The sequence below is a fragment of the Equus caballus genome, chromosome 19 (genome assembly GCF_041296265.1).
Source record: "Equus caballus isolate H_3958 breed thoroughbred chromosome 19, TB-T2T, whole genome shotgun sequence".
NCBI lineage: Eukaryota > Metazoa > Chordata > Mammalia > Perissodactyla > Equidae > Equus > Equus caballus.
In genome coordinates, this window is record NC_091702.1 from 43,961,226 (window position 1) to 43,988,758 (window position 27,533).

General features: G+C 40.5%; 1 protein-coding gene and 1 long non-coding RNA gene across 51 annotated transcripts in view; one reads left to right on the forward strand and one right to left on the reverse strand.

Moving 5' to 3' along the window:
• Window positions 1–27,533, reverse strand: part of RUBCN (rubicon autophagy regulator) — a 68,124-nt gene that overhangs the window by 37,268 nt on the left and 3,323 nt on the right. For 14 of the 50 annotated variants that reach the window (XM_070243587.1, XM_070243603.1, XM_023623581.2 and 11 more), the window contains one exon: window positions 7,519–7,672. In XM_070243587.1, the coding sequence (XP_070099688.1) occupies window positions 7,519–7,672 (154 nt within the window). Of the gene's footprint in view, window positions 1–7,518; window positions 7,673–11,548; window positions 11,731–13,330; window positions 14,145–20,500; window positions 20,809–27,533 lie in introns of those variants that run through there. The other 36 variants (XM_070243591.1, XM_070243586.1, XM_070243583.1 and 33 more) reach the window with 14 other exon arrangements.
• On the forward strand, window positions 4,762–7,881 carry LOC138919206 (uncharacterized). Its single transcript, XR_011429204.1, has 3 exons — window positions 4,762–4,908; window positions 5,026–5,103; window positions 7,397–7,881. It is a non-coding gene; the product is annotated as an uncharacterized lncRNA (long non-coding RNA).

The window sequence follows — 27,533 nt, forward strand, 5'->3', positions numbered from 1 at the left end:
GAAAGACCTATACATGAAAACTATAAGATATCATTGAAAGAAATCAAAGAAACAGAAATAAATGGACAAATGGAAAGAAATGGAAAGACATTCCATGCTCATGATTGGAAGAGTTAAAATGTCCATACCACCCAAAGCAATCTACAGATTCAATGCAATCCCAACCAGAATCCCAATGACTTTCTTCACGGAAATAGAACAAAAAATCCTAAAATTCATATGGGGCAACCAAAGACCCTGAATAGCCAAAGCAATCCTGAGAAAAAAGAACAAAGCTGGAGGCATCACAATCCCTGACTTCATAATATACTACAAAGCTATAGTAATCAAAACAGCATGGTACTGGTACAGAAACAGGCACATAGATCAACGGAACAGAATTGAAAGCTCAGAAATAAAACGACACATCTATGGACAGCTAATCTTCGACAAAGGGGCTAAGAACATACAATGGAGAAAAGATAATCTCTTCAAAAAATGGTTCTGGGAAAACTGGGCAGCCACATGGAAAAGAATGAAAGTAGACCACTATCTTACGCCACACACAAAAATTAACTCAAAATGGATCAAAGACTTGAAGGTAAGACCTGAAACCACAAAACTTCTGGAAGAAAACAGAGGTAGTACACTCTTTGACATCAATCTTAAAAGGATCTTTTTGAATACCATGTTTTCTCCAACAAGGGAAATACAGGAAAAAATAAACAAGTGGGACTTCATCCAACTAAGGAGCTTCTGCAAGGCAAAGGAAACCAGGATCAACACCAAAAGACAATCCACCAACTGGGAGAAAATAATTGCAAATCATATATCCAACAAGGGGTTAATCTCCATTATATATAAAGAATTCACACAACTGAACAACAAATAAACAAACAACCCGATCAAAAAATGGGCAGAGGATATGAAAAGACATTTCTTCAAAGAAGATACAAAGATGGCCAATAGACACATGAAAAAGATGCCCAACATCACTAATCATCAGAGAAATGCAAATCAAAACTACCCTAAGATACCACCTTACATCTGTTAAAATGTCTATAACCACTAAGAAAAAAAATACCAAATGTTGGAGAGGTTGCAGAGAAGAGGGAACCCTCACACACTGCTGGTGGCAATGCAAACTGGTGCAGCCGCTATGGAAAACAGCATGGAGATTTCTCAAAAAAATAAACATAGGAATACCATATGACTCAGCTATCCCACTACTGTGTATCTATCCAAAGAACGTGAAATCAACAATTCAAAGTGACTTATGCACCGATATGTTCATTGCAGCGTTATTCACAATAGCCAAGACATGGAAGCAACCCAACTGTCCATCGACTGATGATTGGATAAAGAAGATGTGTTATATATACATACAATGGAATACCACCCAGCCATAAAAACAAGACAAAATCGTCCCATTTGCAACAACATGGATGGACCTTGAGGGTATTATGTTAAGCAAAGTAAGCCAGAGAAAGACAAACACTGCAATGATTTCACTATAGCATTGTTATTCACTGTAGCATTGTTGCTAACAGCAAATTATTGGAAATGATCTAAATGTCCTCACCAGGGACCAGTTAAATCAATTATGGTACATATATACAATGGAATATTATAAAACGACAGCTGTAAAAAAGAATAAAAAAGCTTTTTATGTAATGATTTGGAATGAATTACAAGATAAGTCAAGTAAAAAAAGTATGCTGCAGAATAGTGATTACAGCACGCTTTTATTTGCGTGAAAAATCAGGAGGTTTAGCAAAGAAAATTATTCATATTTGCTTTTATAAGCATAAAAATTCTCTGGAAGGAAACTGGCAAACAGTAGTTGCCTATGGGATTGCAAGAAAATAAGACACTTCACTGTACATGGTTTTACACTTTTTGTTTTCTTAAGTGTATAAATGTACTATTTAAAAAATTAAATATTTTTTATTCAAAGCAAGTTACAGAGTGATATATACAGTACACTCTTGATATTTTAAAAAGCACATAAATGCATAGGAAAAAAATAAGAAAACTACCAAAATGTTAAAGAGTGACTGTTATTATTTGGTGTTGAGATTATGAGTGATATTAACTTTCTTCTAAATTCCTTTCAGCAGCATTTTCCAAATTTTCAATGAATAAAAATATATTACTTAAATATTTAGAAAAGAAAAATACACAGCAGTATTTACTATTATTGTTCTTTTTTAAATTGGGCCATCTATATCGCCAAGAACAGGTTTCTGCTTGGTGATGGAGAAAATGGGGATGTTTTCATTTTTCCTATTCAGCTGAGAAGTCTCAGGGACTGAGAGTCTCCACATTTCTAAGCAGCAGAAAAGGGGACATCACATATGCCTTGCCTCATGGAAGTGATGCGGGGTCGGTGAGCCGAGGAGTCGAAAGAAAGATTTCTTAGACTCTTAAGATCTGGCAGTAGTGCTCTTTTATTTAGAGAGTAGAATAGCATGGGGACAGGACCCATGGGCAGTCAGAGTTTCTGCTGCCGCTGCTTCTGCTGCCCCCGCTGGCAGGGGGACAGGGCCCATGGGCAGGCAGGGCCGCTGCTGCGGCCCCCGCTGGCATGGGGACAGGACCCATGGGCAGGCAGAGCTGGTGCGTGGGGACAGGACCCACGGGCAGTCAGAGCTCCTGCTGCTGCTGCTTCTGCTGCCCCTGCTGGCAGGGGGACAGGGCCCATGGGCAGGCAGAGCTGGTGCGTGGGGACAGGACCCACGGGCAGTCAGAGCTCCTGCTGCTGCTGCTTCTGCTGCCCCTGCTGGCAGGGGAACAGGGCCCATGGGCAGGCAGAGCTGGTGCGTGGGGACAGGACCCACGGGCAGTCAGAGCTCCTGCTGCCGCTGCTTCTGCTGCCCCCGCTGGCAGGGGGACAGGGCCCATGGGTCCTGTCCCCCTGCCAGCGGGAGCAGCAGCAGCGGCCCTGCCTGCCCATGGGCCCTGTCCCCCTGCCAGCGGGGGCAGCAGCAGCGGCCCTGCCTGCCCATGGGCCCTGTCCCCCTGCCAGCAGGGGCAGCAGCAGCGGCCCTGCCTGCCCATGGGCCCTGTCCCCCTGCCAGCGGGGGCAGCAGAAGCAGCGGCAGCAGGAGCTCTGACTGCCCGTGGGTCCTGTCCCCATGCTATTCTACTCTCTAAATAAAAGAGCACTACTGCCAGATCTTAAGAGTCTAAGAAATCTTTCTTTCGACTCCTCGGCTCACCTACCCCGCATCATTTCTGGTGGCCCGTACGGGGATCTCGCTTCATCGGCTTGTGAGCTCGAGTTCTGGTAAGAGCCCTTTTCTTCCTTGTGCCTTTCTCTTTTTCGAGGATGGATCTAAATTCACTTCTCCATCGGGAACTTTCTTGGACAGCTGTATGAATCCACGTTTGCTGCCCATGGCTACTCTATGGGGCAAATTGTGGCATTCAGCTTGAAGAGAATCAGTACCTTAAGCCTCAGGGTGATGGAGAATGAATTAATCCATTCTTTCCTGACTCTATCTCTAATAGACAAATTTTACGTGGGCACGGGTCAGCCACTTAAGTCATTAGGATGGCTGCCAATCTCCAAGACTCCCGTGGAAGGTTTCTTTTCCTAAGGCTGGATTGGGATCCCTCCCACGGCATCTGACCACTCTTCGAACTGCGGGAAGGTCCCAATCGGGACTCCAGTTCAAGGAAAGTACCAAACTCTAACCTTTGGTGGAGTATGGGAACCCCTTCTTGGGAGAATGGCTCTAGGATGCAATTGGGTAGAATGTCCCCCAGACTGGCGGAAAATTCCTCACTGTCTTTTTCTCTATCCTTTTATCCTGGGGACCATTCACCAGGCACCTATTACTGCCAGGCAGAATAGGGAAGATGTTTAAGGGATGCCCCCATCATCCCTTGCTACAGGAACCCCAATGGGGGGACTTTCAAGGTAATGGCTCCTTTTCTTTCTCCTTTTCTCTCAGGGACCATTCACCAGGCCTATGTTGCCAGGCAGAATAGGCACCAGGCACCTGTTACTGCCAGGCATAACAGGGAAGGTACACAAGGGATGCAATGCCGGGGGACGCCCCCATCACCCCTTGCTATAGGAATCCCACAGTAGGAACGACGGGTAGGACGCTGCCCTAGGTTCAGGGGGGATTTTTCACGGTAATGGACCCGTTTCTTTCGTCTCTCTTAAGAGTTACAATGGCTGATCTCTTCTTTTCCTTTCTTTGTCTGTCTTGTTCATCACCTCCTTTGTTGTCACCAAGTCGAGGTTAAAGTTCAGGCTGGACCTGAGCAGAACCTTGACCTTCTGTAAAATCAAAACTTAAGCCTTTTGCCAGGGACTTAACTCTCAACCTTGGCACTGGGAGTGCCTCCAGCCAGTTCCAGGCCTTTTTCTCCTGCTTCCCTACCTCAACTGTGCTGGCTCGGAGACAAAGTGCCCAGGCTGAGCGAGACTTGACTAAATCTTATAACTATGTCAACACCCGCAATCGGCCTCTGCACCCTTTCTCCAGGTGCTGTCAGTTGGACACTAGCTTTACCGCCAGGGGGGCACGCCCTAAGCATCCCCAGAGACCCATCCTGCATCAGAAGGACTAAAAGGTAGACCAGATGCAGGCTGTCAAGGAAAATGAGATCCCTCTAAGAATGTGGTCATGATGCTATACCTTTCCTAAAGCCCCAAGTGATTTTTAAAAATACACTTCACATTCCATAACACATCCTTACGAAAGCACAGAAGTGATATGACCAGCATGAGTCATTGTATCCCTTCCCCCTCTCCAAGGGCACAACACCCAGAATAGCTGCCTGATGACGAAGCAGCCAGAAGCCTTTGAAAGCCTTAATATTCAGGGAGGAAACGAAGGGGAAAAACAAGTCCTTGACACAGACTTTAATTTTTAGGTCTTTACAAGGCAGAACAGAGCAGCAGTGAAACTGGTATGGATCTTTGTTTTTGATTCTTCCCACTAGAGCCTGTAGTTGCTAAGTGTGTGTTTGTGACAAATTTGCCTAGTTTGCTCTGCTTTCACTTATTACACTACTTCTGTTTTGCAGGTGACCATTTTCCTTAATATTTTTCATTCTGAGACCAGTGCCTTCACAGATATTATCATTTATTAATAACTATACAAGGTATGCTAATATTGTTTTGTATTTACCAAGCATCTTTCATTGGAGAATTCACTGACTTTACTAATTCATCATGACACATTTTTCCTTTCTGGCACAGACAGTAAAACTGCCTTGTAATATGGTGAAGTGATTACTCTAGATGACAATGTAAAATTAGTAACAGAGGCAAGGAAAAAACCCTTTTGCTATCAAGACACAAGTTCTTTAACCACTAAATGGTAGTGCCACTAATTTGGTAGCTATTTTTGTCATCAGCCTGGGAAGCTTGTATGGAGTTTTTTGTAAAATACGTTGGCATAATTCCCAAGTCTCTGGCTTAGAAGACTGAGTGGCTGGCAATGCCACAAATTAGTATTAAAAATATCAAGAGGAAGGGCAATCTCATAACAGAAAATAAGTTTGTTTTAAGTTGTGCTGTGCATGGCCTGTAGTCTGGACAGACAGATGACAATGTATAGCAGACAGCCAGTCTTGTGGATACGGAGTTCAGCAGAGATGTTTGAGCTGAAGGTCATTAGCGTTTAGGTGACAGTTAAAACGCAAATGGATAAGACTGTTTCAGGAAAATATGCAAAGTAAGAAGAGATAACAATGTAGGAGAGAACCCTGTTAAAAACTAAAATCTGAGAGGAAGAGACTCCAGGGAAAGAAACTAAGGAGTGGTCACCTAGGTAGAAAGTCTCTATGAGATAGAAGATAATAACGCCATATGAGTCAAGGTATGATGATGGTCAAGAGTGAAGAACATAAGGCAGTGTTCAAAGCAGAAATCTTCATGGATTTGGTAAAATGGATGTCATTTTACTTAAACTTCAGTGGCAAGATCACCAGTGGTATTGGCAGAAACCAGACTGCAGTGGATTAAATTATTTGTTTTGTAAATTCCAGTGTTCATAATTATTTTTTCCATAGGACCACATGTAACATGAAACTTAAAAAATGAAAGGAACATTTATTACTTCCTATGTGCCACAAACTGCACTAGGCAAATTTGTATGCTATTTCACTTAATTTTTCCATCAAACACTATGATATAAATAATAATATCCTCATTTTTACAGATGAGAAAAGCAAGCCTCAAAAAAGTTAAGTAAATTACCTAACAGGACTGACTGACAATTTATTATGTTTTCTAATGGTTTTCATGTATTTCCTCATTTAACTCTCACAACAATCCTATGAGGTAGGGTACCAGCCTTATCTCATTTTACAAATGAGGAAACAGAAGCACAAAGAGCTATGTAACTTACCCAATACCACACAGTGGTGAAGCTGAGATTAAAATATGAGCAGTCTGACTCAGAAGTCCATAATAGTAACTACTATGTCAATTTTTTCCCAAAGGACCTGAGCACTGAGTCTGGATTTCGATCCAGGTTCTGTTTGATTCCAAAGACTTTCGTTAGTCTACTACACATTTTGCCTCCAAATTACTCGAATGGTGTTTTAATAATGATAACATTAAGAAGACTTCAGATCTTTAAAGGATAAATGTTTTCCATCTTTAAAACTCTTCTAAGAGAAAGGGCCTCACTTCCAGAACTTACTCAGTTAATAAAATCTAACCTAAGTCAACTTTTCCACTGAATTCTGAAAATATCCAATAGGAACACCAGTTTAAAGATATTGCTCAGAGGTTCTATACACATATTTTTAGAAGGGAGGGTAGCACATTAAATCCTATGAACTATGAATACCTTAAACACCAATTAGTTGATCAGATCTTTTCCAATGTGACTGCTAGTTGAGATTAAATCCTGATAAAAAAGAAAGACAAGCCTGGCTCAGGAGAAAGAGTTCCAAGGAAGAATACTAGGCCCAGACAGGAGAAGAGCATGAGTGATTGGGAAGATGTGATTATGTACCTATTTGTAAGGTCTGATTTTTAAAAAAGTAGACCCAGATCCAATGACTCACTTGACAATTTTATCCAGAACCAAAGCTTATTTAAAACACTACAAACGGAGAAATTGCCAAAGATAAAGCAAAAACCATTAAGTATTATTAGAGTCCACTCATTTTCAATACTCAAAGCTTAATAGAGTGTTTGAGGACATTAAGGAAAAGAAACTCAAAATCAATAAAGTTTATACTGAAAAAAATTTAAGCTATAGATAAAACTACCATTCATAAGTATCAACCAGTTTGTCTACAAAATGATGCTTACAGGATATTCTAAAAATGACAATAATCTGTAAGTATTTCTCAGATGTGTCCTAGGATGCTCCTAAGAGGAAAATCCCAATGATTCATCATTGTCCTTATCCTCCTCTTCGTCATCATCATATCACAGGCCTGCCCTCAAGGACTCACAGACTAGTGGCCTTCATCTTCTCACTGCCAACAACTTGATGCAACTGTTTCTCTCCAACAAGTGATTCAGCCAATCTGGCAAAAAAGAAAAGGTCTACATACCTGGTCATGGATGAGCCCATGATAGAGGATGCTCTGCATGTCCCTGCAAAGCCTTTCCAGGCCACCATACTTGGACCAGACGTTGGGGCTGTTGGCTGATACCAAACCCTCCACAGTAGTCTTCAAATTACCCAGCAACTGCCAGTGCTCCCTCCTGCAAGGGCATCAGTTATACTAATGGTTAGTTAACTTTGTCATACCTGATCCTGATCATGTCAAAGAAATTCTTAAGTCAAGAAGTCTCCTGCCCCATATCCTAACATTCTCTCCCCTATTAATTTTTCACTTGGGCATAAGACCCAATTCTGAAAAGACTGAAGTTGTAAAGAACACTATGAATAAAAAAAAGCAAAACAGAAAAACTCTCACCTTTACATGGCATATTAGGCTTTGTAAGGTGATCTTCAACTACTATCTCATTCAATCCTGACATAAATAGCATATAACCCTGTGTTTCTAGGAGTGTGATCTATCAAGATCCATTTCTGGACAATAAGAGTACACAGGCAATATATGAAGAGTTAAGGGCATTTGCTCAAAACCAGAAATCTCTTGCCAAACAAAAAAGTCAAAAAATGACTTTTTATTCACTATATTTCCAAGCACTAAGTACCTGTACACAAATATTATGAATAAGAATAAAAACTGCCCATGATTTTCACCCACAATTTTTAAAGCTAAAATTGAAACCAAAATGTTTTAAGTTTATACTGAGCCACTTTGGGACATGCCCCCAACTCAGTCAACTATGAGCTTATTCTCTTGGACCATCAGAAGTACTTTGGTGGAAAAGTTTGAAAATTGCTGCCCTGATGTTCAAGGTTCCTCTGAAAGCCCCAGCATTTTCTCAACACAGGTTCCAACCCAACACTCAAAACCAGGTGCAATTGAATGAAAAAAGTTGGATGCCCTGAATCAAACTGGATAGGGAAAATGTGAGGAGATGAGGGGTCAAACGCCTCCTCTTGGGCCCCCAATTGTTATACTGCACACTTCACCTTGACTTTTCATTTCTTATTAGAATTCCACTCTTTCCTCTTTTCAAGGACAGTCATGAGAATGGTAATAAATTCTTCAGGTAACTTTCACCATAACTATTTTACATCATTTAAATACCTAGGGGTGGGAGGGTCCTAAATTGGAATCCTTTCTAATTCTATCAGTACTCAAAACTAATCTCTTTTGTACATTTTCTGAGCCATTTTTAAAAAGGGGATGAATACAGTAAAGGCAGACAAGTAAAATAAAATGAATAAAAGCTAGGTCTGGTTATAGGAGTGTCATCTAATAAAGGAAAAGCCAGATGGATCTCACTCTGGTTATTTGCTCAGAAGCCCTTGAGACCAAGAATTTATTCCAACTGGGAGACACCAGGCTTCCTTAACTTTATGCCATTCAACTTTTGAGTCACCATACTCTCTGCTCTATTTCTTTTTTCCCCAGTTTTACTGAGATATAATTGACATATAACATTATATTAGTTTAAGGTGTACAACATAATGATTTGATATATGTATATATTATGAAGTGATTATCACAAGTTTAGTAAACATTCATCGCCTCACATAGTTAAAAATTCTTTTCCTGTGATGAGAACTTTTAGATCTACTCTGTTAGCAACTTTCAAATATACAATACAGTATTGTTAAATATAGTCACCATGCTGTACATTACATCCCCAGAATTTATTTATCTTATTACTGGAAGTTTGTACCTTTTGACCACCTTCACTCATTTCCCCTACTCCCCCCCAGGGCAACCACTGATCTGTTCTCTGTTTCTATGAGTTTGGTTTTTTTAGATTCCACATATAAGTGAGATCATACAGTTTGTCTTCTCTGTCTGACTTATTTCACTTAGCATGATACCCTCAAGGTCCATCCACGTTGTCACAAGTGGCAGGATATCCTTCTTTTTTTACAGCTGAGTAACATTCCATTATATATATATAACATTTTCATTATCCATCTGTCAATGGACACTTAGGTTGTTTCCATGTATTGGCTATTGTAAATAATGCTGCAGTGAACATGGGGGTGCAGATATCTCTTTGAGATAGCGATTTCATTTCCTCCAGATATATACCCAGAAATGCAACTGTTGAATTATATGATATTTCTATTCTTAATTTTTTGAGGAACCTCCATACTGTTTTCCATAGTGGCTGTACCAATTTACACTCCCACCAACAGTACACAAGGGTTTCCTTTTCTCTACATCCTCACCAACACTTGTTATCTCTTGTCTTTTTGATGATAGCCCTTCTAACAAGTGTGGGGTGGTATTTCATTGTGAGAGGTTTCTTTTCTGGCTGAACAAGAGTCGCCCTGAGCTAACATGTTGCCAATCTTGCTCTTTTTGCTTGAGGAAGATTCACCCTGAGCTAACATCTGTGCCAGTCTTCTATTTTGTATGTGGGTCACCACCAGAGCATGGCCACTGATGAGTGGTGTAAGTCAACACCCAGGAACCAAACCCAGGCCACTGAAGCATAGTGCACTGAACTTAACCCCTAGGCCACTGGACCAGCCCCTCATTGTGGTTTTGATTTGCATTTCACTGATGATTAGTGATGCTGAGCACCTTTGCATGTACTTGTTGACCATTTTGCTGTTCTCTTTTTTTTTTTTAAGATTGGCACCTGAACTAACAACTGTTGCCAGTCTCCTTTTTTTTTTCTGCTTTTTCTCCCCCAAAGATCCCCAGTACATAGTTGTATATTTTAGTTGTGGGTCCTTCTAGTTGTGGTATGTGGGACACCGCCTCAGCACGGCCTAATGAGAGGTGTCATGTCCACACTCAGGGTCCGAATAGCCAAAACCCTGGGCCGCCGAAGCGGAGTAGGCAAACTTAACCACTTGGCCACGGGGCCAGCCCCTGTTCTATTTCCATATCAGTCCTGAGAGATCTCAAGATAACTGAGATGTACACAGGACTGAGGTGGTCATTAAAATGCTATTTATTGTTGTACTGTGAGAAACTGACATCAGAGGCCAACCAACTGCCAACCTTTGCCTCAGTGACTCTCCGTCTCCAGCTTCCTTGGGGCTAACCTGGCCTGTTCTGACTGACATAGTTCTTCCATTCCAACAGGTTATAAGCAAGTCTTGGAGGCCTGAGAGCCAATCTGCTTCTGCAAGTGATTCTGTTTATCTTGGTTCTGATTCATTCTGTACTGATCTTACAAGTTTAACTGCCAAAGAACATCATGATAAATTCTGAAAGCAGCTATCAAGTACCCTATCATCCTAGGGCTTTCATCCCAAAATATACAAAAAGCACTGAAATCCTAGAAACCCTGAGCATTCAAATCTACTATCCACTTCTTCTGGACAAAGCAAAAGAACTTTCCTTCCCCACAAGATAGTGCCCCTGAGATACCAAAGCTACAACAGAATGTGGCTCTTATTCTAAGATACTCCAAACCATCTATTTCTGGTATAAGCTCATGTAGAAGAAAAGTAAACTTTTTAAAAATTTTGATTTACATAGCTAGTCTATTTAGTGTCTCTACCTTTTCAGGATCCTTTACCCTAATGATATAGTTCTCATTTTCAGAGTTGAAATACTAAGTTTAAGTGAAGCCCATACACGGTGGCTGAATTAATCCATTCATACCTAAATCTTAGATGCAGGTAAACAGATCACCATGAGAAATCACATACCCCTTCCCAAACTTAACCACATTTTCAGCAAGTAAGGTCAGTCTTCCCTAGATTAAATCTGTTTGGTAACAATTATTTGAATGGTATCACCCTGTATTCACATGTAACCTTCATCTGGGTAAAGGCAAGGCCTTTTAAGTGTATTAGATTCAAAGCAGCTCTTTGAAGAGCCATTTCTGCAAGTACACAGTGTGCTCTCCTTTAACTGCCATAAATTAAAAAGCAAGTTTTCCTAAGCATCTCACCCTATGCCAAGGAAGAACCAGGCTTGAGTGGAAAGTGACAACATAATCCATCTCTCTCAGAATCGTTTTCATCAACAGTCAAGCCAATCTCAGAATGAAGTCCTACCTATTTTCTTTTACCTATTTTCTTTTCCTCCTTTAAAGAAGAACTGGGGTGCCGGCCCCGTGGCCAAGTGGTTAAGTTCACGTGCTCCGCTGTGGGTGGCCCAGGGTTTCGCCGGTTCGTAATCCTGGGCGCGGACATGGCACCGCTCATCAGGCCACGCTGAGGCAGCACCCCACATGCCACAACTGGAAGGACCCACAACTAAAAAAATACACAACTATGTACTGGGGGGCTTTGGGGAGAAAAAGGAAAAATAAAATTTAAAAAAAAAAAAAAGGAAGAACTGGAATTGCTTAAGCAACTCAAATAAGGAAATCTGAGGAATAACAGTTTTCCTAAATGCCAACTCAGTCCTAAGCTTGCCACATCACAATTAGAAATGACACTCAAGGTTAAAACAGAAAAGTTACAAGAAAATGTTATTTTTTAGAAGTGTTACACCATATAGCTAATCACTAAAAATAATGAAGTATATGGTAAATAGTAAATAAATAATAAGTACTACATAATTGTAAACTGAGATTCAGTGCAAGAAATATATATCAGCATATCTTTGATCCCGAATGCTCTTTTTAGTGGTAAAAGGAAACAGCTTCAACTTATTGGCATATCCCCTCCACAGTGTGCTGTTTATCTGCAACGCATTGTGATATCTACCTGAGATGAGAGTTGGAGGTCAAGTAATGATTTGATCCCTGAAACGTGAGCAGAGGTGTGTGATATCCATTTGATGGAATATCATGAAACCATTAAAATTTTTTAGTAGGAAGAGTTTCCAAAGTTAATGACAGTACATTAAAGCATAAAAAGCAAAATGTAAAATTATATTTATGATCTCAGCATAAAAATACTGAGAGAAACAATGATATGTTGTTAGTGGTTACCTTTGGTTATATAAGGGGAATGTAGAAAAGAGAGGAACTGTTTAGGCCTTCCTTGAGGCTAGGAATTAACGAAAGATCAATAACCCAAACAAAGTTAGCAAACAAGAAACTGGACAGTACCATAAAGGATTTTTTAAATACCCAAGTATCAAGGGCATCTTATGCTGAAAGACTGTGGTCAGGCAAGCACCTGGGACTTTTAATGCCAGAAAGCACTTCCTGGAAAGAAGTAATGGGTTCCTTCTTAAAGTAGAGAAAAACATAATTTAGTGAAATAATTATTGGCAACATTGAGGTAGCAAGAGACTACTATATTTAATTTGTGTTTAATTTTCTTCTTATCTGGCTCCATATTTTCTGTTTTTAATTATACAGTATTTAACTTGTAGAGTAGGTAGTTAATATTTATGCTTATAGAAAAATATGCTTATAGAAAAAACACACTTGACTCTATTACACAGTCTCTCACTTCTGCGGCACCTAGGAGAACCTAACCATTGGCTAGTCCCACCCCTTTACTGGCTGACAGCAGAATCTTTGCTAGGAGAGAAAAGTAGTAATCGTAGGCATGCTTTGTAACTTCATACTTATTCAACAAATTCCTCACCAATCATACTAAATTTGAATAATATCAAATTTATTGAATTTCAACAATGAATAGACTTAACAAAAGTATGGAAAATCCCTTATGTCAGAAACCTAACCACTGATGACATATAAACTCCTCAGTATGAAGTGCAAAAGTTCTCCATCATGTGGCCTCAAGCTAAATACCAACTTTCCTACTCAGTACTCCTCAATTTGAGGAGTCTCTCAAATTGAAAAAGACAGTCTTTCAGTCTCTCTCTCTACCACACTTAATTACGAACATGCCAGTCTCATGCCTACTTCCATGACTTTATTCATACAGACCTTTCTACTTGAAATGCTGCTCCTCTTGTCCCATTCAGGAATTCAGGTTCAGCTCTAGTTCAACCTTCTCCCAAATTCTCAATAGTGTGACCCACTATAACTCTTTTGTTAGAAACTCCATAACATATGCTGTCAATATACCATTCCTCCTAATAATCCTCAAAAAAAACCCACAAAAAACCTGTTGTTTCATAGTATATGGTCTGTTTCCTTAAGGACAAAGACCATGTCTTTCCTATTTACTTTGTATTTTAATAAGAAGCCGGGAGAAAATGTCATGCAGTGGAAAGACAACAAGCTTCTCAGTCATACCAACCTGAATTCGAATCTGAGCTCTCCACAAACTAGCTGTGCATCCTTGGGCAAGCCATTTAAACTCTTTAAGCTTCAGTTCCCTCATTACAACATGGAGATGACAACAACCGCTTCATAGTGTGGAATGTAATCGATAATCTACAGAAAGCACCATCATAGAGCAGATAATAATATTCCTTCCTTTTCCTCTTTCCTTTTGCCCCTTTGAACTTCCATTGCATAAATCTAAGAAATCCAACTAAATCAGAAGGGGTACCTAGAATAAAGCCTTTTTACCCTTTCGGCTTCAGAGAAAATTCTGCCAAAAACTATCTGAGATTGGATAGTCTGCAGTGTAATTAAGACTGGTCACAGCGCCTCACATCCAAAAAATATCTTCAACTGCATTTAAACTAGGGTCAAATCTCCTCTTAGTGAGATTTCAAGGCCCTGTTTATGTTCATGGTGTTCTCACTAAAGTAGGAAAGCTGGGAAAACTTCCTCAGTATTAGATGTACCTAGTATAGAAAAGAGACTCAAATCTGCTTACTTGATAGAATGGAAGAAACATATAAGGTTTTACTGTAAAAAAATAAGGTTTATTTCAAGAGTCATATAAGAAAGCTAATCTCATTATCTTACAGTCACACCTTATGTTGTCTGGGTAGCAGAGTACTTTACAAGCAAGGTAAAGGAAACACATACCATCACATCAACAGCAAATGCTCAGGAGGAAAGACAGTGTCAGTCACCTCAGTTTTAAGGATACTATTTTATTTATTTTTTATTTTTCTTATTTTTGAGGAAGATTAGCCCTGAGCTAACATCTGCTGCCAATCCTCCTTTTTTTGCTGAGGAAGACTGGTCCTGAGCTAACATCCATGCCCATCTTCCTCTACTTTCTATGTGGGACGCGTACCGCAGCATGGCTTGACAAGCAGTGCCATGTCCGCACCTGCGATCCGAAACAGCGAACCCCGGGCCGTCAAAGAGGAACGTGCAAACTTAACCCCTGCACCACCGGGCTGGCCCCTAAGGATACTATTTTAAAGTAACAGGTAATAACTATCATTAGAACTAAAACTAGATCATCTTAAAAATTGCTGAGGGAAGGAAATAGCAAGAGAACATCATAAAAATCATTTTTAAAAGATGACAGAATTAAGACCAAACAGATATGAGATAAAAATAAATGTCAATGGAATAAACTCAACTATTTAAAACAAAACAGCCAATCAAGCAAAAGGGCAGGAGGAAATTATGATATTAATATCCAAGTTGTATTCAAGGCAAGAATCATTAAAAAGGACAAAGATGGCATAATGAACATATAGTTCACATTAATTTTTATGTATCTAATAACATGGCCTCAAAATACATAAAAACACACAACAAAACAAAAACTGTAGAAAACATAAAGCAAAAAGAAAAACAGAAAGGAAAAAACAATGGTAATGAGAGATTAACATTCAGATCATGAAAACCCAAAGTAAAAAAGTGACTAGAGGAGCCGGCCCATGGCTGAGTGGTTAAGTTCGGGCGCTCCACTTCAGTGACCCAGGGCTTCGCCAGTTTGAATCCTGGGCGCCAACATGGCACCACTCATCAGGCCATGCTGAGGCCGCACCCCACATGCCACAACTAGAAGGATCCACAACTAAAAATACACACCTATGGGGGCGGGCCTGGTGGCACAGCAGTTAAGCTCACAGGTTCTGCTTCTTGGCGGCCCAGGGTTCGCCGGTTCGGATCCTGGGTGCGGACATGGCACCGCTTGGCAAAAGCCATGCTGTAGTAGGCGTCCCACGTATAAAGCAGAGGAAGATGGGCATGGATGTTAGCTCAGGACCAGCCTTCCTCAGTAAAAAGAGGAGGACTGGCAGTAGTTAGCTCAGGGCTAATCTTCCTCAAAAATAAATAAATAAATACAAATAAAAATACACACCTATGTACTGGGGGACCTTGGGGAGAAAAAGGAAAAATAAAATCTTTTAAAAAATTAATTTAATTTTAATTAATTTAAACTTAAATAACCACATGTAGTTAGTGGCTATCACGTTGGACAGAGCTGGTCTATAACTACCCAAGTAAGTTGGTGAAACTTATAGAAGAAAGATAACAAAGCAAAACACATGCAAAAAAAAATTCCATTTAGTGGAAGAAGTGATAAAGCAGCTATAAAAAGCAGAAACAGCTGTGGGGAGGGTAAATACTGAGAAAAGCTTCAGCTTAAGGTCCCTGCTGGCAGCTGAAACACCTCCTCCTCCTGGGTTCTAATAATAGCATTTTCCCCAAAAGCTTCAAGAGTATGTTTCTGTGGGGTTTTTTGGTACTAATAACTGGACTAGCAATATGGATTGCTCAAAAATCATGTGATTTTCCTGCTTTGCTATCAGTTCTATACAGTCAACCCCTAGCATGGTCAAAGGAAAAAGAGAAAGAAAGGGAAGAAAACAGAAAATGAAGATAAACATAAAAAAGTGAAAATGAATAGAGAGAAGGGGAAAAGAGGCCCTTCCAAAGGTAACAGTAGCAGTGGCACCTGCTCAACTATAAGAGGCATGTTAAAGTTTTGATTCCTTGAACAAACAAATACTCACTGAACACCAATTACATGTCAGGCACTGTGCGAGGCACTGGACTTATGGTGGTTAAAGAGGAAGAGTCTCCAGCTCTCAGGGTACTCAGAATGCAATGGGGAAATGGGCACTTACATAACTATGCTATGAAGTGAGAAGTGCTGTAACAGAGATGGAAAAGGACAGGTCAGGATGCCTTCTAAAGGAGCACTATTTAAAGGATGACTAAGAACTCTCCAGGAAAAGGGGGAGGTATTACAGGAAATGCAGAGGAGCAAGAACGAGAATAGCAAGGAAGGAGATGAGAGAGTGAGTGAATGCCATGGTTTTTAACTGGGAACTTCATAGGGACTAAAGTACAGATTAAACACCAGGGAAGGAATTTTCACTGTTTCCTATTTTCAGTGAGAAACTGAACATTTCTGAGCAAAATATGATAGCAACTTTGCTTCTGAAAAATTAAGCTGGTGGCAGTGTGGAGGCTGTCTGGAATTGGGGGACTGAGTCCAGATTGGGTGATTAGTTAGAAGGCTACTGAGATAATCCACAATGGGAGATGATGAGGGCCTTCAGTGAATATATAGTCTATATGTGCCCAGAGTCCATGTCTCTTTCTTTGGTAACAGAATCCTGATTTTTCACAGGGTAATCACCCCTCTGCCACTTACTCTGGTCCATGAAGTTCCAAGAAAGTATGGCTTTACATCAGGATCCAGGGTTGGTCACAAAACTTAGGCCTGACTGAGCAGTGTATTCCATACTCTGATTATAAGAACAGGAACATAACTTAACTCAGTCCAAAAAGAGTCAGCCCCAGAATTTTCACTTTTGCTGTCTCTATTGGGATTGCATTCTTTTCTTTTTTTTTTTTTTGCTTGATCTCTAAACTTGAAGTTGCTAAGGGTATCCTGTAGAAAACCCTGCTTGAGAATGAAGCCGACATATTGAGAAAAAAAGCCCACAGACAGGGACAAATCCTTGTTTAAGCATCTATATTTGACCATGCCTGAAGCAATACTACTCTCTGGATTTTTTAAGTACTATAAACTGACATATTTGGAAATGGAGGAAGAAAATAAAGCTTCAAGAGAAAAATCAGGAACAGAATTCATGGGATCTGGTGACTGCTTGGATGGGAAATGAAGAGGGAAGTATCAAATTCCACTCTGAGGCTTCTGGCTCCGTTGACTGAGTGGAAAACACTATTAACTGAGAGAGAGAAGAGAGGAGGAAAAGGTTTTGGTCAATGGAATGAGCTTACTTTGGGGACACTAAAAGGTATCTTGATACTTGAATTTTGACTCTATCTGGATCACAGTACCAGGAAAACTGTGCATGTAGCTGGGTTCCAAGCTCAGAAGTAGACTGCACAGCAATCTAGGGTGACAGAGCAGTGCTAGAAGAACCATTCCTTTAGTAGTTTCACCAGACCACCTCCCAACAACTGGCATTTAGGAAACCCTGGGGAAACTGAAGTATCACCCCTAAGCACTACAGTATTTTGCTAGAGTGATAACTAGCTAGATGGAAAGCAATTCGGGAACCTATGACATAACTACACTTCAAGAATGAAGTCAAAGCTAGGCCAATACCCCACTCCCCAGTGTGCTGACCTCAGATAGAGGAGCCATGGAAAGAGGAAGAACAAACTATAGCATTGAAAACAGCAAGTGAGGGGCCGGCCCCATGGCCGAGTGGTTAAGTTTGCACGCTCCGCTTGGGTGGCCCAGGGTTTCCCCAGTTCAGATGCTGGGCGCAGACCTAGCACCACTCATCAAGCCATGCTAAGGTGGCGTCCCACATAGCAGAGCCAGAAGGACCTACAACTAGAATATACAACCATGTACTGGGAGGCTTTGGGGAGAAGAAAAAGGAAAAAAAAAAAAAAAGATTGGCGACAGATGCTAGCTCAGGTGCCAATCTTTAAAAAAAAGGAAAACAGCAACTGGAAGAGCACACATCCACCTTATTTCAAGAAAACTGGGGAGCGGATGCAAGCAGACATTTTTTGCACTTAGTACATACCAGGCACTCTGTGAGGACCTTCATGAACATTCTTATTGAATCCTCACAACTTACCAGTCAGGAAGGCATTACTCTCCCCACTCAGACAGCAGGAGCCAAGTTAAGCAGTAAAGCTAGGATTCAAATGCAGGTCCATCTGGTTACAAAGTTTATGCACATTTCACTACATCAACTACTTTCAGAAAATATATTGAAAAGTTTTATGCTTTATATATAAAAATGATGTCATCTCATCAAGAAGATTTTTTCTGAATTGGGTGTTTTATTGGCCATAGAAAGATCAGATTTGCAGTGACCCAGCCACAATGCCCCAATTCCTAGGCACAAGGCATGTACACACCAGATGTCTCTTTGGAGCTAAGGAGGCCATCAATGCTATGAAACCTATTAAACAACACATTTGGAGTTAACCAGCCATTGACAGAGAACAGGCTATAGCAACAATATGAGTGACTTCGTGGGGATAATCCCACAGCTGAAATTAAGTTTTGACTAGAGTTCCATAGAAAGAGTAAGAGAAAAAGATACCTCCAAAAGAGCTGTCCTACTGGCCTGAATGACAGGCAAAGAATGCTATAAAATTCGCTATCTTATACATTTCTTTGTCCCAATATATTAGCATAGTGAGAGGCAGCATAGTATAAGTATTAAAAGTGCAGACTCTGGAGCCAGATTGCCTAGGTTTGAATCCCAATTCCACCAGGATTCACTGTAGGACCTCGGCAGGGTATTTACTACGTCCATGTCTCAGCTTCTTCATCTGTTAAATGGTGATAATGATAGTATCCATCTCATACAGTTGTTATGAGGATTAAATAAATTAATACTTGTAAGGCTCTTAAACAGTGCCTGGCATGTGGTAAATAGGTGTTTGTTAAAAACATTAAACAAACAACTAACCCAGCTAGTTGGGGAGGAAGTTTGAACTTGAATTTCCAGTGTGGCCTCTCCCACATGAACTGGTAGAGAAAAATAAAAATAATTCTAAAACTTATTTAGAATTTATATGGGAACTTTTACATGAAGCATTCACAGACATCTGGAGGAAGAATAAATAGCCAAACATACATAAGCAGAAACCGAAACACACAAAAGGGAAGTAAGATGTTCAGTTTCACTGAACACACCATTCATAGATCTCAGGCAGGAACCCAAATCCTGTCAGTCCAAGTTTTACACAGCAGGCCAAGGGCTGCGTACATAAAAGAGGAGTCACCCTTAAAAACAGCCAGGTCTTCAACCAGGCACAACATCTCATTAATTTTTCCCTGTTGGTATTTTCTTAGAGGTAAATATTCTACCACCAGTCTCGGGACCTCAGCTGCTTCTGAGACCATCACTACATCTCAACGTTTTTAAAAGTCAAGCAAGACTCCCTTAAGTCACATTTCTGCTCTATCCTGTCACCATTCCAGATTTTTAAGAGGTTAAGACCAGAGTTATTAATGAAGCAAACTCTAAACACAGGAAATACCTCTACAGAATCCAAGTCACCATTTAGTCAAAGTAGTTTTTAAAATCTTAAATCTTCGAATTTCTAGAAGGTATGAACTCCATGACAATAGTTCCATATAAATAGATGTGAAATTGCTTATACATTGTGGGGAAGGAGTGACGGGTTTGAAGATAAAAAGGAAACGACAGAGAGGTCCTGCCACTCTCTGACAAGGACCCAGCATTAACAAAAGGCACACAAATTCTAGTCTCATTAGCAAGCCCCCTCCCCCACACCACTGCCATTACAATCGTCCACTTTCATGCACAGGCTCTCCCTGTCGCCTTCTGCTTCACGCTCATCCCTGCCTAAGCTTCCTTCTAGGCCACCCACAATGCCTACCCTTTGCTCTCAGAAATTCTTACAACATCAGCCTTCTCAATATTGGCCCGACTGCTGTCACCGCAAGTTTCACTCAGGGCATCAACCTTGTGCCCTACTCCTATCTACAGACTCCGGCCTATAAAACCTCACTACAGCACCTCCAACAGCCACGTCCTCTCCAGCAGTCTTGGAGCTGAGCTTCACCCACTTCTGCTTCTCCTGCCCTCAACATATCCCATCCACCCTCCCTCACCAAACCCCTTCCCTCGTCCGTCCTATCCACGCCCTGCCCGTCCCTCTTTTCAGAATTTCTTCCAAAACAAGTCGCCCACAGCAGTCGCCCTCCTGTCTGTCGCTCCCAGCACTTCTCCCCATGCTCTCCGAGCCCAGCCCACGCTCCTGGTGCTTCGGCGCATCCAGCTGCCCCCGACCCCCGGCCCCTTCCCAGCCCACCTGCTGTCCTCAGGGAGGCGGTCCTCGCAGCCGCCAAGCTCCATTCCCGCGCCCTCTGGCCGCATCCGGGGCTGCGACGTCGCCTCCTCTCTGAAGAGAGGCGTCCCTGCCGTGTCGCCCCTCAGCGCTCCCGGACTTCCCCCCGGGAACGGAGGAGGCACCCACGGCGTGTGGGCTCAGGGTGAGCCACCGCACCCGGGCTGAGGCAGCGGCGGTCACTGCTGCCTCAGCCGCGGTTTCCAACCCTGCCACCCCCACTTCCGGCTCCTAGAACTTCAACTCCCAGCAGGCACCTCGAAGACCCGGCCACTCCCGGCATGCACCACCCTATCCAAGGTGAGGCCGCGCTTGCGGCCGATAGCAGACGGTTGGCGAGTGCTTGCGGGCGTGCTGTGGGATAGGAACCCGGATCTGAAATGCCCGCCAACGATAGTCTCAAGATCCGGTACCACTGTGGACACTTACACACTCCTGTCACACTTCACTCTTGGGACCGGACTCGGTCAGAGATCAAACTAGGAGACGACGCTGGGCTGAATCCAAGGGCGGTTAACCCCACTTCTGCCTGCCCTGATTTAGCACCTGTTGGTGGTGTTTGGGGATCTCAAGCATTTCAACGAAGAGCTTAGAAACTGAAGGCCACATGTTGCTTTGGCATCACAAAGAAAAAGCAGGAAGGAAAGGCTTTGGGGGCAGGTTTTCTGGAGGATTGATATCAGGACAGAGTTTTCAAGGATGAGTATGAGGTAGCCAGGAGAAGAAGGGAAGAGGAGGTGGAGAGAGCAGCACAGGTATGAGGACGCACGCTGGTTTGGGAACTGCTGGTTCCAAGTAGTAATCAGAGCTGGGAAGAGGTGGGGAACAGAATGATGTGGGTGAACAGGCAGGCCGGATCATGAAGTGCCATTCTAAGGAGTTTGAGTGGTATCCAGAAAACATTTAGGAGCAAAGCAAGCATATGCAAATCAAGGAGTGATTTGATCAAACCTGCTTAGAAAGCTACTTTGGACAATGTGGAGAGCGAATGTGGTATGTCCTATGTTGGAGATAAGGGCAGAAGAATAGATATGAGAGGAGATTGAAAGTCCCTAAAGGGGCCAAGATGGTAATGCCAGTGATGAAGTGAGCCAGTTTGTAGGAGAATGGCAGAAACTCTCTGAACTGGAAACCACATGCCTCATCCAAGAAGGAAAGTCTCACCTTCACTATAATTGAATGTTGCCAAATGGGCATATGGGCCTAGAGCTGCCAGGTTCTCTCATTTTTATAAAGAAGCTAGGATCTGCATTTTTAAGTACACTTTCCAAATTTTTAAATATTGGCAACAAATTAAACATTTGTAAACATCATGCAGGCCAAAAAAGTTTGTCTGTAGGCTGAATGTGGCCTTTGGGTTGCTAGTTTGCAAGCCCAGGACTAAACTAGGGTGGTGGCTGTAGGGAGCAAGGAGGTTTGGATTAGAGCAGTGGTAAGGCAATGGAATCAGCACAACTCTGTGAGCAAGGGATCAAGGTTAATTCCATAAAAAACTAGTTGCTCTTTTAAAAATGATATGACTTTCAGGAATTTTCAAACTTGAGAAAACTTTTTTGTCTGTGAATTAAAAGAGAAATGAAAGAGCCTTTTATTGCAAATTAAGATTTCAAACTTCCATGTATATAAAAAATACTTACTCTTTGTTCAAACTTTCTCATATTTTCCTGCTAAAGGGTTATACTTTTTAAGAAAGGAGCAGTGTTAGTTACTAGGATTTCACTGCCTTCTGTTTCTACAAATGTATGAACTTTATTTGTTGGCATACAGTATAATCCCAAATTAATCCCACATGATCTTAACATACATTTACATGAAAGTCAGCTTTATCAGGAAATTCTAGAACTAAAATTGTAATAAAAGTTCTAGAAAATAGGATTTTCCTCATATGCCCAAGTCTGGGTTTACACATATTTTCTTTAAAGTAGTCAGTTAATAAACATGGCAATAACCTACACTAGCCATGTTTTCTCTCCCCTCACCCCAGGTAGCCATATACTGAATCCCTTGTTTATGATTCCACTGCTTCCCTTTTGATATAGTTTCTTTGTATCTGACTACATTCCTAAAAAAATATTATTTTTAAAATTTTTGTGTTTTAACTTTATAAAAAGGGTATTAAGCTGTATTTTTTCTTTGGGGCTTTACTTTTTTTGCTTAATATTACATTGATAGATTTATTCATATTGTTGTGTGTCACTATAGTTCATTGATTTTGACTGCTATATTATAGTCCATTGTGTGAATACACCAGTTTATTCATGCTGTCTTTCATTGATTGATATTTGGATTGTCTCCAGATTCTTGCTATTGTAAACAGTGCCGCTTTGAACATTCTTGTACATGTCTCCTCTTGTAGATAAGCAAGGGTTTCTTTTGAGTACATACCTAGAAGTGGAATTTCTAGGTCATAGGGTTATTGTCTGTTCTAGATTTTGTTTTGAGTGGTGGGTTTGTAGGTCCATAGCTTTTAAAATAACTAATAGTTATGAAGTCATAACAAGCTATAATCAGTTATTTAAAATAATTAAACAAATGAAAATGGGCCATGTACGGAAAATGATGAGAGTATGTCATGAAACAAGGATTATGATTAATCCAGTTTTGTGCATCTGGGGTCCAAATGCAAAAAATTGTCAAATATGCAAAAATAAGCATCAAAGTTCAAAAGTGTCGTTTAATGTAATGGCCTTACTTAGTAACTACTTGCTGAATTAATTAATTAATATTTTGAAAGTCAAAAAACCTGAAGAAATGGGGCTGGCCCCGTGGCCGAGCGGTTAAGTTCGCGTGCTCTGCTGCAGGCGGCCCAGTGTTTTGTTGGTTCGAATCCTGGGCGCGGACATGGCACTGCTCATCAAACCACGCTGAGGCAGCGTCCCACATGCCACAACTAGAAGGACCCACAACGAAGAATATAGAACTATGTACCAGGGGGCTTTGGGGAGAAAAAGAAAAAAGAATTAAAAAAAACCTTAAAAAAAAAAACCTGAAGAAATTTATTTGATCTTTACCAATTTGTTTTCAAGATCACTAGGATGCTGCTTTTATACAAAAAGTAGTAGGTCCTAGCATACCACTGGCAGAAAGCCAATTTCACTCAAGAATCAGTTATTCAAATAGCAGATTTTTAAAATTCATTACATTTACCTATTTGTCAAAAACTTGGTTTTAAGAAATAATTTCCTCAAATATATTCAACAAATATCAATATAGTTATGAATATGTTCTTTTTTATTACATTTACTAAAATTATTCTTAGCATTTAAAAAATATTCACATTTTAAAAGCTAAGTGATGTCTCCCATTGGCCAAGTCAAAAACAATTTGAGCATCAAAATGAGTTAATTCATGAAATGTATAAATAACTATATTCTTCTCAAAGGTAAGCACAGTCCTTAGACTCTTCATCCGTTTGCTTTTCAGACTAGATTTTTTTTTTTTTGAGGAAGATTGGCCCTGAACTAACATCAGTTGCCAATCTTCCTCTTTTTGCTTAAGGAAAATTGTCTCTTAGCTAACGTCTGTGCCAATCTTCCTCTGCTTTATGTGGGATGACGCCACAGCCTGGCTTGACAAGCTGTGCTAGGTCCGTGCCTGGGATCTGAACCTGCCAACCCTGGGCCACCAAAGCAGAACACACGAACTTAACCACTATGCCACCAGGCCGGCCCCTGGAATAGAATTTGTAACACAAAATGAGTCCCTGAATATCTATGGAAAGTTTATATGTATATATAAAAATATATATGTGCAAAGAAATAAATAAATAGAAAAAGGAAGGAAGAAAGGGGGGAAGGGAAAGCTCTTTTTCACACTAGAATGTCAACTGATAAGTGTAGAGTTAGAAAATCACTATTTTGTAACCACCATAGTAATAATTGATTCAGGCAAGAATCACCAATGGATGCTAAAGCCGTTAGTGAAATTTATTCTGAAACAGGATATTTATACAGTTTCAAAATATCTCCCCACAGATTACTTATTCACTATAAATGGGAAAAAGGGTACTTTTACAGTGGGGAAATCTGGTGGGTATCACCTTAACCAGGTGATCAAAGTTAAGATCACCAATAATAAAACAAAATGACATCATGTGCCTCGTGATGCCAGGCACTGAGAGGAACACGAAATCACTTACGCAGTATTCCTGACCAAAGGGAATAACCTGGGGCCGGTCCAGTGGCGCAGCAGTTAAGTTCACACGTTCTGCTTCTCGGCGGCCCGGGGTTTGCTGGTTCGGATCCCGAGTGCGGACATGGCACCACTTGGCACACCATGCTGTGGTAGGCATCCCACAATATAAAGTAGAGGAAGATGGGCACGGATGTTAGCTCAGGGCCAGGCTTCCTCAGCAAAAAGAGGAGGCATGGCAGTAGTTAGCTGAGGGCTAATCTTCCTCAAAAAAAAAGTGAATAACCTGAATCTAATCACAGGGTAACAGTAAGACAAAACCAAACTGAAGGAGAATCTAGGCAACAACTGCCTTCAACCTTCAAAAGTGTAAATATCATAAAAGACTAAGAAAGGCTGACAAATTTTTTCAGATTAGAGGAGACGAAAGAGGCAGGACAAAGATGCAACATGTGAACCTGGGTTGGATCCTAGATTGGAAAATCAAAATTGCTGTAAAGGACTTCATTGGATTAATTTGCAACATTTGAATATGAACTGTACACCAGTTTATTGATGTTGTCGTTCATTGATTGGCATTTGGGTTGTTTCCAGGTTTTTGATATTGTAAACAGTGCTGCTGTTTATATAATTGAAATGCATCAATGCTAAATTTCCTAAATTTGATCATTTTAGCATGGTTATGTAAAGGATATCCTTAGAGATATATTCTGTGGAGTCGTGACGTCTGCAACTTATTCTCAGATTGTCCAACAACAAAAAATAATAACAATTATAGCTAGCTATCTATATAGAGAGAAAGCCAATGTGGCCAAACTTTAATAATTGGTGAATCTTGATGAAGTGTATATGAGTATTTATTGCGCTGTTTTTGCAACTTCTCTAGATTTGAAAATAGGCAAGGATTTAAAAAATCCTATAAAAAAAAGACAAGTTTTAAAAAATAGACATGGATCTTAGTATGGTTTTGTTTTTCTTATGACTGTATCCTGATCAATAGAGCTAAAATTTTAGTGTTTCACATAGGAAATTCTTAGCTTATAATGATTAATTTTGAACGTATTTGTAATTAATTAATTTTTTTCACACAGTTTAGCATTTTTAGAAGTCTTTAGCCAATTTTGCCAAATGACCAATTCACTGATTTTACCAAATTTACTTATTTACCAAATTCTTTTTCTTTTCTTTTCTCTTATTTCTTTGAATAAAGCTTATAGCAGTATCAGATGGGGTGATTCTAAAAGCTTTTGAAGAATTTTGTCAAGTTTTAATTGATTGGTTTCTATTTTGTCTTTACAGCAACATTTCCATCTCCTTTAAGCATTTAGTATTCGTTCATTTATTCACTGATATAGGAAAGCTCATTGCCAGCCATAGGCAATGCATACAAACTCAGAATTTAGAAAGTTACAATGAAAATTTCAAAAATCTTATTTCTGGACTGAGCAAACCCTTACCACATTTGAGGAAAGTTCACTTTGTCCCTTCCCAGTTCCCTGCAACTCTACCTGGATAAAGCTAGGCCAAGAGAAGGGATCTTCTACTGAGGGAAAGAGAGGGAGGAGAGTGAGTCCACAGTCCAGCCTGGCCTCTTTATCCCGGAGCCGGGAGGCCAAGGAGAGAAGCAGGGGGGGAAGGGAGAATGCCTACGAGGCCACAAGGCCCTAGAACTCCAGCTCTCCAGAGCCTTCCTAGACTACCAATCACATAGGAAATCCAGGATATCTTTTTAAAAAGAAACAATCTTTTTGTACATAGGGGGAAATTGTGTGATTTATGTAAATTTGTGTAGCTTTAGAAAATTCCACAATTAGTCATTCAGTGACTTGACCTAGAACCCTTGGTTTTCAGGACACCTACCCTGCCCAGAGAAGACAAGGCTAACATTTACGAGTGAGCTAGAGGCCCACCCATGAGTCCAGAAAAAATTCCCCTTCAAGTTCCCCTATCTACCCAGAGCAGATTCCTTAGTCAGAGAAAACCAGTGGTCAGGGAGCTGGAGACCAGTAATGCCTCCAGCTATGCCTGCAACCCTGCCTGTCCTGTTCTCGGCTGTATCACTGCGCTGGAGCACAGTGTCTTGCAGAGTAGGAACTCAAACTCTGATTGAATAAATGAATGCATATATCCTGAAATAAAAAGGCAAAGACCAGAACAGCAAAAGCTTAGAACAAAGGAGAAGGGCAACACAAAAGAGAAACAGGAAGCTACAGCAAAGCGGCAAAGAAAAAGCTACTGCAGCAGAAAACAGTGACAAAGGGGGTAGAATGAGAAGAATTGAGCAGAAAAGAGAAGAAAAACTGTACTGTGGGTACAAGTAGCTTAAGGGAGTTAGGTATAACAACTAATAGTTATACCTAACTAATATATATTATAGCTACATATAATACAAATTGTGCCTAACTCCCTTATTATACTAGTAATAATACAAATTACATCAACATATGAATTCTAAAAATCCTCTTCTGAAACACAAAAGAACTGTTAACTAAAATTAGACAAAGACATTGCAAGAAAGGAAATTACACACCAATATCACTCATGAAAAGAGAAACAAAATCCTTGACAAAATATTAGCAACTTAAATCCAACAACAAATCAAAAGGATAATACACCATAACCAAGTAGGTTCATCCCAGAAACGCAAAGATGGTTCAACATTTGAAAACCAGTCAATGTAGTTCACCATATTAATAAATTTAAAAAGAAATCCATTTGGTCATCTCAATAGATGCAGAAAAAGCATTAGATAAAATTCAACATTCACTCAGGATTAGAATTCTTATCGAACCATGAATAGAAGGGGACTTCCTCAATCTGATAAAAGGCATGTACAAAAAAATCTGATTATCATACTTAATGGTGA